Consider the following 19,418-nt stretch of genomic DNA (forward strand, 5'->3'; position numbering starts at 1 on the left):
CGTTCTAGGATGGAAAGCCTGTCACCCCAAGTGGCCGACTTGAAAACTTTTAATTCTGAGCCAACATATGGATTTTTTAAGGAATATAAATGAGCTCTGTACAAATACATAAATTATGCTTATCTTCTGTTTACAGGAATAATAAATACAAATGCACTTAAAGCTGCCTTATAGTGAAATTCACAGCTTATAATATGGAATTAAGTATTGGTGAAACTTTAAACAGTGTTTGGAAAGCTGAGCGTTATTGAAGTAGACTTCTGGAAATGTTAGCTTTTTTTTTTTTTTAAACAAAATTCACATTTTATTTAGGTGGAAATAAACTATACAAAATTGGTTTTCTTCACCAAAAATAACAGCATTATTTTCTGTATTATTCCTTATAAGTGTTTCATAAAGGCAAAGGTATAAATAATCCTATATGCAAATATCCCAGCTCAAAATACCCCCCTAACTGAAATGATCACTTGAGTATGAAAGACTTTGAACAATGTTAGAAAAGCTACTTAGCAGGATATTGCAATAGACCAATGAGAGTTAATGGATCCTTGTGTTACTTATATATCTATTGGAGCAACAGAAATAATGAGTGGATGGATAAAGAATATATATTTGAGGTAGAACTACAAAGGACTTGCTGATGAATTTGATGTCAAGGTTTAGAGAGGAAATAATGATTACTCCTAGGTTTTTGGCTGAGCATTTGATGTGTACAGTGGTAGCATTTCCTGACACAGAGAACATTGGAATAGAAATAGGCTTTCATGGGAGTGAAACCGTGCAACTCAGATTGGACTTGAACCCACGTGCCAGTACTCGAACCCAGCCTAAACCCAGATTGGGACTTGAACCACTTTTAATTAAGATCACACACCTTGTCTCAGGACTTAATGAAACTCAGGTTCTTTATGTCTCATCACAGAAAGAATTCACTGAGAGACAAAATGATAGCTAAGTGGATTTATTTAGAGAAATACACATTCCATAGACAAGAATGCAGTCCATCTCAAAAGTCAAGAACAGCCTTGGGAGAAACACAGTCCACAGACAGAGTGTGGGCCATCTCAGAAGGCAAGAGGCCCTGAAATATGGCATGGTTAGTTTTTATGGGCTGGGTAATTTCATAGGCTAATGAGTGGGAGGATTATTCCAACTATTTCAGGGAAGAGGTGGGAATTTCCAGGAATTGGGCCACCGCCCACTTTTTGGTCTTTTATGGTTGGCCTTGGAACTGTCATGGCACTGGTGGGTGTGTCATTTAGCATGCTAATGTATTACAATGAGAGTATAATGAGGTTCAAGGTCTACAGGAAGTTAGATCTTCTGCCATCTTGGACCTAATACCAGTTTTTGTCATGTCCTGTGGCTATGTCATTCTTTAAAGGTTTTGCCCTACACCCTTCCCTCCTGCTTCAGGAGTAGTACTGTTGGGGAAGCGACTTACTACTAGACTGTTAAATATTAATGTGTGTGTGTGTGTGTGTGTGAGAGAGAGACAGAGACAGAGAGAGAGAAGGAGTTTGGTTGACTGATTCAGGGGAGAATCAAAGTTAGAAAGGAGGATAAATGGGAGGCAGTTGACCAAGATGGCCTTAAAATTTCCCTCAGGTTGACTAAACTTTAGTCAGGCTTCTGACTCTTAAGCTCCTGATCTCCCTTTTCCTAGAGCATTTACTTTAGAACACTTGTAAATTCCCCTTAAGATATAAATCTTTTTAAAAGCCTTTTGCCAGTTTTATGACCCATGAATGACTTTCTCAAGGACCTGAGGGCCATCCCTTTGAAATGTAATCATCAAGGAAGGTAAAGTCCTTATCTCTCAGTTTCTAGAGGAAAGCAGGAACCTAACTTCAACTGGGCTCTAAATAGCAAACACAAACAGCCTAATAAGAGTTACACATTTGCAAACTCAGACATAACTCACTATACTCAACATCTCCCATTGGTTAACCTTCCCTGTAACTTCTCTTAAATTAATGGAACATGACATTTGGGCCCTTGCTACTGTGATCTGAGGACCAGCAACAGCAGCCTTCCTGGGTGCTGGTTGGAAATGAAGAGTTCAAATCCCATCCCAGGTCTACTAAATCATAATCTGCGTTTTTAGTTAGATTCTCAGGGGATTCATATACACACTAAAGTTTGAGAAACACTGCATTAGGTTACCTAGGGAGGGAAACTAGACTTCAAAGGCAGTGGGGGTGGGTAATGAAGAATGAAACAGTGGACTGGTTGTGTAGTTAAAGTTGAAATATTATTAGAGTGTGGGCTGCAGAATAAATTAGATGGAAGGATGGGCTAGCCTGGCCAAAGAGAGGGATGTGAATATAAGGTGAGTTAGTGAGGTTGTTGATAATAGCATGGTCAAATGTACAATCACAGTAGGGTTGGCTGGCAGTAATCTGGGGGCTAGATTTGTCTGTGAGAGGTCTTTAAAGGTTATGGCTGTCTAAGTAAGTATGTTGGGCAATGGCATGAGTATCAAATATTTTGTGTTTTTAAAAGTCAAGAGAAGGAAGCATCGTTTAGAAGTATCAATAACACCCTTGTGTTATCTTCCAGTTGTGAGGTACATATGAAAGGGAAATAAAAAAGTAGCCTTGTCTTGAGTGGGCTAGGTGGAGGCTGTGATCTCAGGAAAGAGCCAGGATTTAGATGAGACAGGAGTTGGCAAACTTTCTGTACAGGTCCACCTAGCAAATATTTTAGGCTTTGTAGGCCACCTGGTCTCTGCCACAACTACTCAGCTCTGCTCTTATAGTGGGAAAGCAGCCATAGACCTTATGTAAGTGAATGAGTGATTCATTAAAACTTTATTTACAAAAAATAGGCATCAGGCAGAATTTGACCTGGCTGTAATTTGCAGAGTCCCGAGTTAAGGTATCAAGGTAAAGAAAGTGATGATGATGATAGTATGGGGATATTTAATCCTGGATTTCAGAGGAATCTAGAAAACACTGGGATGCTGAAGAGCTGTGGTAGATTTGTGTCAGGTTAGGAGATATATAAAGCAGTGTGGCACAAAGTGTGAGTGAGCTGGGATTTCTGCTGGTAATGTAAATAAAAAGCAACATGAGGCATGGAAAACTAGTCCTGATATTCTTTAAAAATTTTAAATTAACCACATATTTCACAATATTTTATACATACACAATAATATATTATAAACTATATAGAAGCTATATAAAACAAGATGAAACTCATGTGTCCAGGTTAAGGAACAGGATGTTAGGAATATTTTGAAGCCCCTGTGCGTCCCCTCATATTCTTATTCATCTCCTCTTTCCAAAGGCGAGCTCTGCTCTAAATTTTGTGTTTATCCTTTCCCAGTTTTTCTGTACCTGGAACTCAGTTAAAGGACAAATCTAGAATTTAGAAGACTGAATAGAGACCTCTGGAGAGATTGAGAAATTTCTCTCCCAGAGGTGTGTATTTACATTACAAAGGCAGATAAAATCTGATGTCAGTCATTCATTTACATTCCAAAGGGTTAAAAATTGGGAAACTTCCTCTTCACTTCCCAGAGAAGATTTGTTTATCCCAGGAAGATAAAGTTTATTTCTCTCTCTCTGGAGGAGAGGGAGGCAGCTGGGCAGTGTGTAATCCCTATTTGCTCCCAGAATTATAATTTTGGGGTTTTTCTCCTTTGGGGCAAGGAACCTCCTTTGTGCACTTGCAGGCCCAACCATATGGCTCGCATTGCATCACCTGGAAGGGGGAAAATGAGGTATGGGGAACAGATGTGCTTACTGTCGTATTAATAATCTTCCCTGATCCAGAAACCTCGTGTTTGTTTTCAGGACAAAGTAAACGAATATAGATATCAAACACCTGCCATCATCAACAGCAAATACATATTCTTGTCAAGTGTGCCCTGGGTTCTGAGGGTTTAGAAGTCCTATTTCTCCAAGGTATACAACAGGTTCACCATGGACACAGCAAGAGCTTTATTGAATTATAAGCTGTGTCATCTGCCTGGAACTTTGGGCTTCCCCTGTTCAGGGGCTAGCAGATGAGAAGATTCATCACAGGGGCAATCGACTTGCTTTATCAGAAGGTAGGGCTGCTGTTACACAGTAGGGACAGGGAAGAATATGTTCATGTACTTGGGCACTGCTTGATAATTCCTTATACAATTTTAATGGTCAGTGGACAGGTGTAACAGCCACAACCTGAGAACATAATGTTCAAGGCTCAGACCCCTCAAGGACGAGGGACTATGTCACACTACCCAGTAAGAAGTGCTAGTCTAGGAGAGAAGAATCTACAATGGGTGGTAGAAGACAGAGATGATGTCAGTTATAATCCTGACAGCAGCTGCAGTGGTGATGACTGTCATTTGTCCCAGTGACCGTCCTTTTATAAGTTTCCACTAGGAAAAGAAGCCTGTAATCCTCTATGAGCCACTCCCAGAATTTATAAGGATATTCAAGAAGCACAAGGAGTAGACTTTAGTGGACTCTATGCTGCACTGCCAAGATCCTTCTTTAAGATTGAAGAACTTATTCTCTCAGCCTCTGGGGGCACTCCTGTCAGACAGCCCTCAGTTGTCATCTCGCCCAAAGTCATATTCCCATCTTGGGGCAGCCAACATCCAGTGACTGTTCAGTGCAGGAGTATAAAGGCCTGCTCCTACTGGCCATTGACTGGAGCTTAAGCACCTGATACAGCACCTTCCCTCCAGGAGGAATGAAAATTCACAGAGTATGGGACTTTTGCTTCTCAACTGTGTGGCAATAACGGTAGCAGTGACTTTACCCAGGAGCTTGTTAGGCTATCAGGTTCCACCCCAGAGCTACTGAATCAGAGTTTGCATTTTACAAGATCCCAAGGTAATTCCTATCCAGTGATTTAGACCAATGATTCTCAACCCTGACTGCAAAATAGAATCACCTATGAGCTTTGAAACAAATGCTTATGCCTATGCCTCATTCTAAATAAATTCCATTAGAATCTCTGGGATATGGTGTCCAAGCATTAGTATATTATAAAAGTTCCCAAGGCCTTTTATAATGCATAGCCAGATTTAGTACTCATTGATACAAAGGGTCTTTAAGATTTCTTTTCCCCTTTAATGTCTTAGGTTAGTTACAAATGCCTATGAAATCCCTTTGGATTCCCATCACTAAGTCTCCATTTTTCTCTTAGAATTTTTAAGCTGTTTATCTCATTTCCATTCTTCCAACCTCAGAAAATCAAAATCTGAAACTGTATACTGATCAGTTTGTTTATTGTCTGATTCTAGCCTCTAGAAATTGCAGCTTTCTATCCTTTCTTCTCAATGGACTATGGATAAGGTGAAACTAATAAATGGCCATAAAGCTTAGCTTCCAGGTACAAAATCAGTGCTCATACTCACTCCTTTCACAATGCTGTTTCAGTTTGGTTAGAAGGATTTTTAATTTCAATGTATTTTTTGGGTCAGTCAATGAAGTTTGGCCCCAAGACAAATCATTCAATCTTTTGTTCCTTCCCAGTGCTTTGAGACATAGGACCAAAGAAAGGGATGAAAGTAGATAAATAGCGACAATGGTATGCAGTTCCCAGACCACTGATTCTTGCTAAAGCAAACAAGTACAGAAGACAAGTGGAAAAAAAAAGCCCATCACTTCATTCTACATAAAATAGGAGATAATTCAAATAGATTGAATTATGTAGACCTGAATAAAATAACATTATTTTAATAATAAAACACACGTATTACATAGCAATTTTAAATATGCTTGGTGTGTAGGTCTTTTTCCACATGTTCTAGAAACCTTTCATTGACTAAAATAAACCAGTGAAATATAGGAAAAGGACATAATGGTTTAATATTTCGAAGTTATTTAATGATAAATGAAGAAAGTCTATCAGTATGTCTAAATAGAAGTTTATTTGCATGAATATTCCTTGTACACTAAAGCCCATGTGAAAACAAATATATATTTAAAACATACGTTAGATCTAGGAATATTTTATCGCTGTCAAGGTGAGAGAACAGAAGAAGAAAATTTTGCTTATGTAAGTGGAAAATTTATCAAACTGCTATCAAAATTTGGAATTTGGCAGTTTTGTCATTAGTATTATTTTTTAAATTATTTTAAAAGTAAATTTATTTATTTATTTTTGGCTGTGTTGGGTGTTGGTTGCTGCACACGGGGCTTTCTCTAGTTGCGGTGAGCGGGGGCTACTCTTCGTTGCGGTGCATGGGCTTCTCACTGTGGTGGCTTCTCTCTTTGTGGAGCACAGGCTCTAGGCACGCGGGCTCAGTAGTTGTGGTGCACGGTCTTAGTTGCTCCACGGCATGTGGGATCTTCCCGGACCAGGGCTCGAACCCGTGTCCCCTGCACTGGCAGGCGGATTCTCAACCACTGCACCACCAGGGAAGCCCCTGTCATTATTATCTTTTACTTAGGAAATAATTTTTTTTTTTTCTGAAGAGAGAATACATTAAGATTCTCATATGGGAGAGAATCAACCAAAGGTCAAGAAAAGAAACTTCTTCACAAATTATAACATGTGTGGTAACTTACTTAAACATTTAGTGACTTCAGGTAACTATGCATATGCAACCAGATGTTAACACTGGACCTGATGTTACTGTCGGTTGCCTTTATACATGAGTGATGAAATCCTATGCTTGAGATGGTGAAAGGGAAACCTGCAGGAATGGCCACTGCACATTCACATGGAATTCTGCATTCTTTGGCTTTTTATACAAACTCTTTTAAAGATCATGATATCTCAACATGTATTCAGGACTATTTCCACTTTTAAGGAGTGGTAGATTATCACTCATCTTTTTAGACCTTCAATTGGCTAAAAAATACTGACTGGCTTTATTATATATTTTCTTTCTTTCATTTCCCTCTCCTCCCCAATTTAGATAATTCCTTCCATTGGCCTTAGCCATCTAAAATTTCTCATAATTTTACATTCATATACAGGTATCCTGCAGGCAGTTATTTCCTTAGTGTGTTTGTGTTTTCCCCTATCTTACAGTTGCCTTGACCAAAAGAAATGAGAGACCTAGAGATAATTTTTTTGAAATAGTTTGAAAATAATTTTGAACTGGAATACTTTATATCTTGTTTTCAAATTCTAGCAAAATGATACTGTCATTTTTCTGACTATATACATGCCTAAGGAGGAAAATTCAGAGCTTATTGTAAGAGTCACACTGGTCTTGTAGCAGCATAGACATATTATATTAACTTTGAAGACTTGAAATTATATCACTATAAGTTAACTACCAAGATGAAAACTTGTTAATTTGATTTTACAGGTAATGGAAGATTGAATACATTTTATGAATACTTGTGAAAATTCAACATGTAGAAAAAAATTCATTTATAGTCCTCTAAAAACTCACGAATGGAGTTGTTTCACCTTGCGAATAACGTCAGGCCCAACTCTTTTCAGAGTAAGAAGTAATATTTACCATTTAGCTCAAAGGAAGGAGAAGGAATCTCATTTGTGTTTATGATTGAGAAATTAAGTATTTGTTAGCTTGTTGAATAAACTTTTGTCATTAGGTAACCTTTTAAAATGTGTTTCCTTCAGAAAATTGAAATCACTAAATATCTGAAATATAAAAGGGATTTATAAGAAGGGAGGCTTTATATCAACAGGGTATGAAACTTCAAGTATTTTGATAATATGCACAATTTAATTATTACAGCCTTTTAAAGACCATGTCAAAACTTCAGTTATTTCTAGCTGTGGCTTCTGCCCTCAAGTAGCATGTTAATTAATTAAACATTTTGCCTACGTGGGTTTTTGCCCATAGATATTAAAGAGTATTGTTTGGGCAGTTTTCAAGGCTACTGTTAAAAATTATAGAATCATTGGCAGAGTCCAGTCGTGTCATGATGTGATGACAGGTTCTCTGACAGCAGAGCTTAGGGAAAATACTTCTGTAAACAGCTTTCCCAGATTAAGAGAAAAAATCCTGTTACTCCTTTCCCCCTCTGCTCTTGCTCTTCTTATCTGTTAATTTTTCTTTCCACTATACCAACAGCAGCCTGGTAGCTTTAGAAACTAAGTGCTTTGGCCTCATGAGACAAGAAGCTTATCAGACTTTTCAAACTTGAAAACCCATTCAGTTATCAGCAAGCCAGTGACTGTCACAAACAGTATGTGCTGTGAATCACCACAAAGAAATGAAAAAGGTCCAAGTAACAAGTGCTCCAAAAATGTTTTCTGCTTCATGCTTAATTAACTCAGATGATAAGTCTTTGATGCATAAACATGTGAACGTTTTCACCAGAACATATTGTCAACAACTCAGGAAAACATTATGGTGCAATAAGCTTTAGAGATAATTCTTTGCCTTTTGTTAATGTGTTTTGAATCGCAAACATTAGAATTCAGCCCTTTCAAATATGATGAAAAGGCCATGATTCCTAGAGCAAAATTAAAATCAGTATTATTTTTATGATTGCTTTCATAATTAGGAGTTAGTTTTTGGGAGAAATCCAAAAATATTGATATGCTTCAAAATCTCTAAATCCTGTTCTGCTTCCATAAACCATATATTTTCTTTTATCATGTACTACTTCTCATAGAAAGTACTGGCAGAGATTCTGTCACTTTAGACATTATAGTTAAAAGTAGATAGATTCTCTCTGTAAAACAGCCATCTATCAGCACAATCCTACCTATGTGGGAACATTTTAGAGTTACTCGATGAAAATATAGTGTCACTAATGTTTCCTTGTTTGTGTATCCCAGTTTTATATTCCTTAGCATATAGTAAAAAATTCCAAAAAGCAAGGCTAAAACAAAAGGCAGTAATGAAAACAAGCATAACTGGGAATTCAAAAAGCTCTATGCAAATGGAAAAGCATATTGAAAGCAGTAAAAATGAGTAGGGGTTTACTCTCGGCCATATTTTCTTTTAATATTATGTTTTATAGGTTTCTAAAAAATATAAATACATATAGGGCTTCACGTTTTTCCAATGTGTTTTAAGTTGCAAATGGCATAAGGAAATAGTGGTTTTTGTAAATCCAGAACATGTCAGCACCTATTAAAATGTGTAGATGTGCAGCACAGATACAAATATTAATTGCTGATATTCATTTTTAAATAACCAATTTAAAACTAACCTATAAGTTATGGAGACTTGACCAAAACTCAGATTCTTTCTTACATGTTTCTTCATAAGAAAGATGATTATTTCTCTGATTCTATACAAATCAGACCTTAAGAATAAAACTACGTCTTCCAAAATTTGTAAAACTATATGTGAAAAGTTATTTATCTAAGCTTATATAAGTGTTATCTACCATTGCCAACAATTCTGATCATGAAGTGGACTGATGTATACTGAGCATCTATAGTATAAATCTATTAAATACCTGCTTCTGTAGATATTGAGAAGGTTCTGTCTGCAAACTTTTTCTCTCTCTCTCTTTTTTAAATATTTTATTGAAGTATAGTTGATTTACAATGTTGTGGTAATTTCTGCTGTACAGCAAAGTGATTCAGTTATACATATATTCTTTTTCATATTCTTTTCCATTATGGTTTATCACAGGACATTGAATATAGTTCCCTGTACTATACGATAGGACCTTGTTGTTTATCCATCCTATAAATACTAGTTTTCATCTGCTAGTCCCAAACTCCCAGTTCTTCGCTCCCCCCCTTGGCAACCACAGGTCTGTTCTCTATGTCTGTGGGTCTGTTTCTGTTTCGTAGATATGTTCATTTCTATCGTATTTTAGATTCCACATACAAGTGATATCACGTGGTATTTGTCTTTCTCTTTCTGACTTACTCTGCTTAGTATGATAATCTCTAGGTCCATCCATGTTGCTGCAAATGGCATTATTTCATTCCTTTTTATGGCTGATTAATATTCCATTGTGTGTGTATATATGTAAACACACCACATCTTCTTTATCCATTCATCTGCTGATGGACATTTAGGTCATTTCCATGTCTTGGCTATTGTAAGTAGCACTGCCACAAACATAGAGGTTCATGTATCTTTTTGAATTATAGTTTTGTCTGGGTATATGCCCAGGAGTGGGATTACTGGACCATATATCAATAATAATTCTGTTTTTAGTGTTCTGAGGAACCTCCATACTGCTTTCCATAGTGGCTGCACCAGGTTACATTCCCACCAACAGTGTAGGAGGGTTCCCTTTTCTCCACACCCTCTCCAGCATTTGTTATTTGTAGACTTTTTGATGGTGGCCATTCTGACCAGTGTGAAGTGGTACCTCATTGTAGTTTTGATTTTCATTTCTCTAATAATTAGCGATGATGAGCGTCTTTTCATATGCCTGTTGCCCATTTGTGTGTCTTCTTTGGAAAAATGTCTATTTAGGTCTTCTGTTTGGATTGGGTGTTTTTTGCTTGTTATTGAGTTGTATGAACTGTTTGTATATTTTGGAAATTAAGCCCTTGTCAGTCACATCATTTGCAAATATTTTCTCCTAGTCTGTAGGTTCTCTTTTCATTTTGTTTATGGTTTCCTTTGCTGTGCAAAAGCTTGTAAGTTTGATTAGGTTCCATTTGTTTATTTTTGCTTTTATTTCTATTGCCTTGGGAGACTGACCTAAGAAAACATTGGTACGATTTATGTCAGAGAATGTTTTGCCTATGATCTCTTCTAGGAGTTTTATGGTGTCATGCCTTATGTTCAAGTCTTTAAGCCATTTTGAGTTTATTTTTGTGTATGGTGTGAGGGTGTGCTCTAACTTCACTGATTTACATGCAGCTGTCCAACTTTTCCAACACCACTTGTTGAAAAGACTGTCTTTTCCCCATTGTATATCCTTGCCTACTTTGTTGAAGATTATTTGTCCGTAGGTGTGTGGGATTATTTCTGGGCTCTCTATTCTGTTTCATTGATCCATATGTCTGTTTTTGTGCCAGTACCACACTCTTTTGATTACTGTAGTCTGAAGCCTGGGAGGGTTATTCCTCCTGCTTTGTTCTTTTTCCTGAGGATTGCTTTGGCAATTCTGGGTCTTCTATGTGCAAACCTCTTCTCTTCTCTAGCTACACTGTATAGGTGAGGATTCTGGTTTTATTGATAATGTCAAATATCTTTCCAAAGAGGTTGTACCAGTTCATACTCCTGTCAGAAATATGTAAAAGTTCCTATTGATGAACATATTCACCTATATTCAGCATAATAAGACTTTTTAATTTTTTGTCAGTGTAACATGATATTTGATCATTTCCCTGCTAAAGATTAGTGTATTTTTATATGTTTCTTGCCCAATCATGTTTCCTTTCTGTATATGCATCTTTATGAATTTGGCCATTTTTTATTTCAATTTCTTTCATCTATCCTATATTTACTGTGGGAGAACTTTTCATGTTATATTGCCAGTCCCCAGTTTTATGTTTTGAAATATCTTTCCCCACTGTCTTTGTGGTAATTTTTAATAAACAGAAGTTCTTAATTTTAATAGAGCCCAATTCGTCAAAATTTTCTTTGTGATTTTGTGCTTTTTTGTTTTAAAAACTCCTCTTTAGACTTGTAAAGTGAGTCTCTTAAATTTTCTTCTAAGAGTTAAACATTTTTGTCTTTCATACTTTTGTCTCTCATACTTAAGTCCATAATCTATCTGAAATTGATATGAGTGTATGAATTGGCATACTCTTTTCTTGATGGAAAACAATATACACCTTTGTCATATATCAATTTTTTTGTGTGTAGTTTATTTCCAGTCTCTCTCTTCTTTCATCAGTCAGTATTATACCATTGTGTTAATAATACAATATTTTAGTGATATCATATGTTAAGACCTATTATAAATCTAGATCATCCTTGTTCTTATTTTTCAGGAGTCTTGATTATTTTTGGCACTTTTCTCTTTCATCTATTAAAGGTTTTGACTAGGATAACAGATCAATTTTTGGAGATGTTTTATTTTCTAGTATAAAGCTTTTCCTGATTATAAACATGGACTAGATCTAGGTCTTTCAAAATTTACTCAGCTCCTCTTTTATTGTTTTTATAACCTGTAACTTTCTATAGGTTTTATAATATTTTTACATCATTTGTAAGATGTATTCCTTGAAACCTTACTTTTTTTCATGATAATGTAAGTGGACGTGGATGGACCTTGATGTCATTAAGCGAAGTGAGATAAGTCAGACAGACCAAGAAAAATACTGTAAGATATAATTTATATGTGGAATCTAAAAAAAAAAGAGAACCCATAAAAAGAGAGAGTAGAATGGTAGTTACCAGGGGTTTGGGGTGGGACTGTGGAGGAATTGGGGAGATTTGTTTAAGGATACAAACTTTCAACTAAGGGACAAATAAGTCCTGGAGTTCCAGTCACCAGCATAGTGATTATAGTCAACAATAGTCAACAATATAGTTTACAATACAATACTGTATTATAAACTTCAGAGTTTCTAAGAGACTAGATCTTAATTGTTCTCACTACAAAAAAGAAATAATAATTATGTGACATGATGGAGGTGTTAATTAACACTACAGTGGTAATCATATTGCAATATATAAATGTATCAAGTCAACATGTTGTACAGCTTAAACTTACACAGTGGTATATGTCAATTATATCTCAAAAGATTAAAAATAATGTAAATGGCCTGTTACTTTCAGTGAATTGAGAAGACACTATCAGAGTTCAAGCAGAGGAGTGATATGGTATGAATTATATTTGAAAGAGATTATTCTGGCTGCTTTATGAATAGATGAAGATAGGAGTCGGGCAAAGCTGGAGTAAGGAGAACCATTCAGGAGGTTATTACTATAATCCAGGAAAAGATGATGATGACTTGACTGGGATTATAGAAATAGATATAGAGAAAAGTAGTGAGATTCTGGATATATTTTGAAGTTAGCAACAACAGGTAACAGTGATTAATTAGATATGAACTGTAAAGAAAGAGAAAAGTCATGGTGGACTGCAAGGTTTTTAGTTTGAGAAATGGAAAAGGTGAGGTTGCCATTTTAGGAAATGGGGGAGACTGCAACAGGAATAGGCCTGGGTGGTAGGAATACAGGGAACTCAATTTTGGAAATGTAAGTCTGAGATCCCTCTTGGACATTCAAGTTGACATGTTGGGTAGGCGGTTGGATGTAAGAGTCTGGAGTTTAGGGGAGAAAACTGGGTTGGAGATAAATTTGGAGGTCATCCAGTTAATAGGATTTTCCCAAGTCCTGAGACTAGATGATATGACAAAACAACTTAGTATAAGTTTTAAAAAGGTAAGAGCTCTAAGGAGTAAAGCCTGTTGAACAATATTTAGAGATGTGGTCATAAGGAGCAACCAGCAAAGGAGACTTATAGGGATCACCCAGAGATATATTAGAAAAAGTCCTTTTTTTTTTTTTTTTTTCCTCCCAGTATGCGAGTCTCTCACTGTTGTGGCCTCTCCCGTTGCGGAACCGGACGTGCAGGCTCAGCGGCCATGGCTCACGGGCCCAGCTGCTCCGCGGCATGTGAGATTTCCCAGACTGGGGCACGAACCCATATCCCCTACATTGGCAGGCGGACTCTCAACCACTGCGCCACTGGGGAAGCCCAAAAGATAGAATTTTGATATAGAATCTGAATACCTCAACTACCAGTTTCTCTGAATACACAAGAGCCTAAAATGTACACCTGTTGCTCAACTTGAACCTTACAATCTGTCACAGAACTCCTCGTGTTCACTTGAATTACATCTCTTATAAGGTCCAAGTTTGTGTCTCATTGTTGCAAACAGGTATTTCAAATTTGGAAAAGAATGGCAGTGAGGATGGGGAGGAAGAGAGAGTATAACTTTAGACAGGATAGGTGTGATAATTCAAAGAAAACAGTCCATCTAATTTTCTGGAATCTCCAGAGCATATGATTCCTTAGGTCTGAAGCAGAACCAGGGTCCCTTGCTCTTTCCCTGTGTGTTACATATGTAACACTCACAGGCTGGGAATAAAAACTGGCTACTCTGCCACCAATGCCATTTTTCAGAGAGATCCTCGCTTCCTTGAATGTTCATGCACATGAAGCATGCCTGCTCCTTTGAACTCATGTATAGTTCCTTTAAACTATCACCTGTGACACAGGCATCCTAATTTTGCTGCTTTAACTACATATCAGGGGCAGTTCCTAACCTGCACAGAGCATCTGGGCGAAGTACCATTTACCACTTCTTTCAGGAGATAATCTATTTTCCTCGTCTTGGTGGAGGGGGATGAATTTCCTTGCATTTACCTTCTGGATGAGCCACCAATCAGCCGTTATGAAACTTAAGACAGTTTTAAAGCTGCCATGGACAACAACGAATTAGAGAGGAAGGAAGGGGGAAGTGGCGATGGCAAGAAACATTGATCTGAGAAACGCATGTAAATCATCAGTGGAACTGTAAGTTCTCTTAACAAATGCATTAAAAATAGTTTTGTTTTCTGTAACCAAGTTTATGTTTCCGTACTTTAAAAAGAAAGGATTAATAAGTATTTACCATCAATTTGCTTAGTTCATCTAGCTTCACGTTCGACAGAGAGGGAAACTGGGGCTCTGAAAGAATAAACTTGGATGGGATCTCTGCCAGAGTCAGACACCTGGTTTGACAAGGTCTTTTCCTTGGGCCACGACCTGCTGGGGTTGTGATGTCACAGTGGCAGGGCATGGACAGCCCACCCTCCCTCCTGTCTCCCGCCCTCATCCTGTCCCCTGGCCTTTCCCTGAGATCTGGCCTGACACCTACTTCAGAATAAAGAGCTGTAAAGGGTGCTGGCCCAGGACAGGGGTTCTGGAGTTGAAACTTCCACTTTCTGCCAGGAGCTAAAATGCTATTTTCCATCTTTATCTGAATTTCTCCCACGGGCTTTAAAGAAACCCTGAAACCCAAACCCATACCAAGCTTTTCCTCTCTTCCGCATCCCATACTCTTTGGTTGTGTTCAGGCAGTTTCTCCGTGGAGTAAAGTGTTTTCATGGATTTGCCTGAGAAAAAACCTCAAAGGAGGCCAGGTTTGTCCAGTGAAGATCCTTCTGAGTTCTCATGGTGGCTCTAACCCCAGAAGCTTCTCTATTTGTCTTACCGAAAACTGCTGTCAGGAAGGAATTCACACTGAAGCTTAAAGGGCCAGTTGAAACTAATGCCAATAATAGCTGACATTTATTGAGTGAGACAATATGCTCAATACTTTACATGCATTATCTCATTTAATCCTCACCGGCAACTGTTATTATCCCCAATTTATAGATGAAGTGGAGAGCTAGGTAGCATGCCCAAGGTCACACAGGTGACCTCTCTAAAGCTGGAAGCTATGTTTTTTAACTATAAAGGTTCTGAGCAGGAGTGTGTGTGTGTGTGTGTGTGTGTGTGTGTATGCTTGTGATAAAATTCACCACTGTAATTTTAGAGTGTACAATTCAGTGGCATTCAGTACATTCACAATAATGTGTAACCATCACCACTAGTTCCAGAATTTTTCATCACCACAAAAGGAAATCCTGTACTCCCCATTCTCTGCTCCCTCCAGCCCTAGGCAACCACTAATCTAATATCTGTCTCTATGGATTTGCCTCTTCTGGCTATTTCCTGTAAATAGAATCATACAATATGTGGCTTCTTTCACTGAGTATAATGTTTTCAAAGTTCACCCATGTTGTGACATATATCAGTACTTCATTCCTTTTTATGGCCGAACAATATTCCACTGTTTGGAGAGACCACATTTTGCTTATCCAGTCATCTGTTGAGGGACAGATGTGTGTACTTTAAAAGAAAGATAGCCTTTATCCTCAAGGAATGAATCTCTATGGTGGGATTTCAAGCATAACATCAAACTGGAGATAAGAGAGTTGGCAGCAAGGGCCTTTCTCAGAACTTTCAAGTCACAATTTAGAAATCACTTGTTCTGTGACTAGCTCTGTGGGAGTGGCAGTGAGGCCGGATGTCTAATGGTACATGCTCCCCACAGGCGTCAAGGCTTCCAAACCACTTCTGCCTGGTAGGGAGGTTACTACAGGACGGCATCTGGCAGGCTCTTGGAATCAAAGCTTACATCTCAGGCTACTCACCCCCCATTTCACTGGGGGAGGACATGTCATAAGAATAAGTAGGTTTCCACACACAGGCTGTTTGCACAAGCATAAAGGAAGGGAGGATCTGAGTGATCCCCTGGATAATTTAATCCTCACGTCAGCCCAACTGCTGTCTTGGGTTCTCTCCATAACATGTATACACACATAAACTTAATTACGCAACTTCTAATAATGCACCAAATAGGTCTTCTTAAAGGTAGTTAGATCAGTCCAGTTTGAAAACATTTGGCTGGGCCAAGCTTTCTTTGTGAGGCTAAGTACTGTAGTGGTTCAGAACACAGGCTTTAGAATCAGGTAGACCTACATTCAAATAGTGCCTCTGCTACCATTAGCTCTGGGAATTTAAACAGGAGATACAACCTCAATTTCTTCACCTATAAACTGGGAACAGTAGTTAACAGTACCAAACTCAGTGCATTCTTACCACCATATGTGAAGAATGCAGCATGGTGCCTAGGAGAAGCAATTTTTAATGTGATTATTAAAAATCACCGTCGTCAACTTTTACTGAGATTTTATGAAAGAACAGACTAAGGATCGCAACTGCCAACTCTACGTTATTCGATACAATTAAACCATGAGCTTAAATGGTTCAAATTTATCCCATCATCTTACATTCCTATAGATTTCATCCAGTAGCTGAATTTGGGGGAGGAAAAGAAAAAGGACCCACACAAAACTTTCCCAGTTGAAGACATTTTTATTTCGGTACGCACCTGGGTCCCTGGCAGGATGGGCCTGTCCTCCGCGGGAGGACATGTTCTCCCCCTCCTTTGGGAGAGGATGGGGGCCCTGCCCTGAGGGGGCAGCTGGGGGATGAGGCAAAGGGCTATGTGACAGTGATAGGTCACAATGAGGCAAAGGGCTATGCGACAGTGATAGGTCACAAAGGGCCCAGAGGATAAATAGGCTGTGCCAGGGGGTTAGGCTGAGAAAGTGGTTACTTCTCTCACTAGGACTGAAGTTCACCACAGCCTCTTGGGGAGATAAAAACCCAGAAGCAGAAGTGAGGGGAGGCAGAGGGGGAGCCTACCATACCTCTCTACACACTTGAAGAGATTCAGCCTGGGGTCCAGGCACCCTACAGCGTCCCCACTGTGATCATCTGTACCCCTACGCACGCCCCTGCCTCTGGGAGACCCTGAGGCAAAGGTGGGGCCTGTGGGGCGGGCTTGGAAGACCTGCCGTAGGGCCGCCTGTGTGTGACTTAGGAGCACCGCAGCTCGCTCTTCTGCCAGTGAGGCCGAGGGAGGGAAGAGCCAGGGGCCCACCTTAACCGCGCTGCCTGTCGTGATCAAAGACAGCCATGAGTGGGGACACTCTGCTCCCATATCACACGGCCCAGAGCAGCACCAGCGTGGGCCTGCTCAACACCACCACGGGGAAGCTGCAGCAGCAACTGCGCAATGGCGAATATGACATCTTCAAGTACGCACCGATATTCGAGAGCGACTTTATCCAGATCACGAAGAGGGGAGACCTGATTGACGTGCACAACTGTGTCTGCATGGTGACCGTGGGCATCACATCCAGCAGCCCCGTCCTCCCACTCCCAGACACCATGCTGCTGGCCCGATGGGCCACCGGCTGTGAAGAGCATGCTGAGCACAGCCAGGCCGCCAAGGGCAAGAGCCACGAGCCTGCAAAGACCTTAGAGCTCACCAGGCTCCTTCCCTTGACGTTCGTGAGCATCTCCACTCACAATCGCGAGAAACAACAGCTGCGCGTGCAGTTTGTCACTGGCCGCTCCTGGTACCTGCAGCTGTGTGCCCCTCCGGACGCACAGGAAGACCTCTTCACCTCTTGGGAAGAGCTAATTTACCTCCTGCGACCACCAGTGGAGAGTCTCAGCCGCACCTATGCCGTTCCAGCCTGGGACATGATCGGCCTGCCTGTGTTCGAGGAGGAGGAGGAGGACGGCAGGAGCCCGGCAGTGGAGGATCTCCAAGAAATGTGGGATCAGGACCAGGTGAGCATCTGCAGCCTCCACACGTGCTCTGAGCTGTCCGGGGCCACATCTGCAGCTTTTGCTGGTGGGGAGGGGATCCAACTGGACTCCCACAAGTCCGATACCATGCCCGATGTGGCCACCGCAAAAGCAAAATCTACAGTGCTTGACAAAGCGTCAGCGTCGTGGGCAATGACAAAGGTGGAGACAGCAGGGGTGGCAGGAGGCACCGCAGCGGGTGCTTTGAGCGTGGCAGTGATCAAGTCTCCTGCCCCTGAAGAGCAGAGCACGGCCACAGCAGCCACAGCCAGCAACGGTCCAGGAGGAAGGAAAACCCACATAGCCACTGGGGGCACTGCCAGAACATCCCCGAGGAGCAGGAAAACGGTGCTGCGAACAATTCAGGGTATGCTTGGCAGGTGCCACGAACTGTTCAGGGTATGCTTCCAGCACGTCCACCAGTCTCTCCCCAGAGGCCGGCGTGACTGTGGTCGGAGCAGAACCCATCAGCAAGACTGCTGAAGGAAGAGCCGACGAGGAGGACGAGGGGACCCTCATCTCAACCTTGCCACAGGAAGGCAAAGTGAGTGAACAGGATGGCAGCTCACAGAGGGTGTCCCAGGCCCGCAAGGGAAGAAGGGAGAGAAGGGAGCACTGGGGAGAGGACAGAGCTCTTATGAGCCCCTCGCTCTGCAGTTCAGTGGAAAGCCACCACAAGGCAGCGGGGAACAAGACCATCCAGAAAGCAGCTGGCCCGTGCTCAGGCGGCGGCAGAGCCACTAGCGATGACCACCAAAAGGACAAAGGCCACGGCAGCCCGGGGGTCAGTGAGCAGGGCACTGCTCACAAAGGCATCAGCCGTGCTCCCATCACCAACAAGTCCAGGACCTCGCACAAATCGGGCAGGAGCTTATCTACAGAGAGTTCAGGTCCCACCACCGAGAGACTCAGCAGGATCAGCTCTTTCTTCAGGAACGTCAGAGCCAGTCTTACTACAAAGACAGTGGCCTCCTCACGTGATAAATATGTGAGCATCCTGGCGAAGCCAGTGGAAGGGACCCGAATGGAGGCCGTCGTAGAGACAGCAGAGAGTGGCCAGGGGCTGGAGATCACTGGCGGTGTGACATCTGACACCATGGAGCCAGTGACCGCTGAAGCCCATCAATAGGACCTAGAGCTGGGAGCTGCAAAGGGGACCAGGGCTCAGGGAAATACCCCTGGAGAGCCCATTTCAGCTTCCTTACTGCAATTTAAATAAAAAAACAAACAATCTGAGAATGCATGCAGTGTTTTGTCTGAATTTCTAGGTCCCGAAGCCCAGCTGTAGCCTCACAGTGGATTCTGTGATGTCAGCTGTGCCACAGTCTGAGACCCAGTGTCCAGTCAAGGGCAGCCCCACCTCACACACATGCTCAGCGCCAACAGCAGTGCTGCATCTGGCCTCCACTC

At 40.7% G+C, this 19,418-nt stretch overlaps 1 protein-coding gene across 1 annotated transcript; it reads left to right on the forward strand.

Annotated features, from left to right (window-relative positions):
- The first annotated feature begins 17,327 nt into the window (after positions 1 to 17,327).
- LOC115852013 (Golgi-associated RAB2 interactor protein 4-like) lies at positions 17,328 to 19,137 on the forward strand. Its single transcript, XM_030854445.1, has 2 exons — positions 17,328 to 18,375; positions 18,407 to 19,137. Exons 1-2 carry the CDS (start codon positions 17,328 to 17,330, stop codon positions 19,135 to 19,137), a joined length of 1,779 nt encoding a protein of 592 aa, XP_030710305.1.
- Positions 19,138 to 19,418: the final 281 nt, after the last annotated feature.

Source organism: Globicephala melas, chromosome 2, assembly GCF_963455315.2.
Source record: "Globicephala melas chromosome 2, mGloMel1.2, whole genome shotgun sequence".
Classification (NCBI taxonomy): Eukaryota; Metazoa; Chordata; class Mammalia; order Artiodactyla; family Delphinidae; genus Globicephala; species Globicephala melas.

Coding starts and splice junctions, on each gene's coding strand:
- LOC115852013 (XM_030854445.1), top strand. CDS start 17,328: ATGAGTGGGGACACTCTGCTCCCATATCACACGGCCCAGAGCAGCACC. Junction 18,376..18,406: donor GGTGCTGCGAACAATTCAGG/GTATGCTTGGCA, acceptor CGAACTGTTCAG/GGTATGCTTCCAGCACGTCC.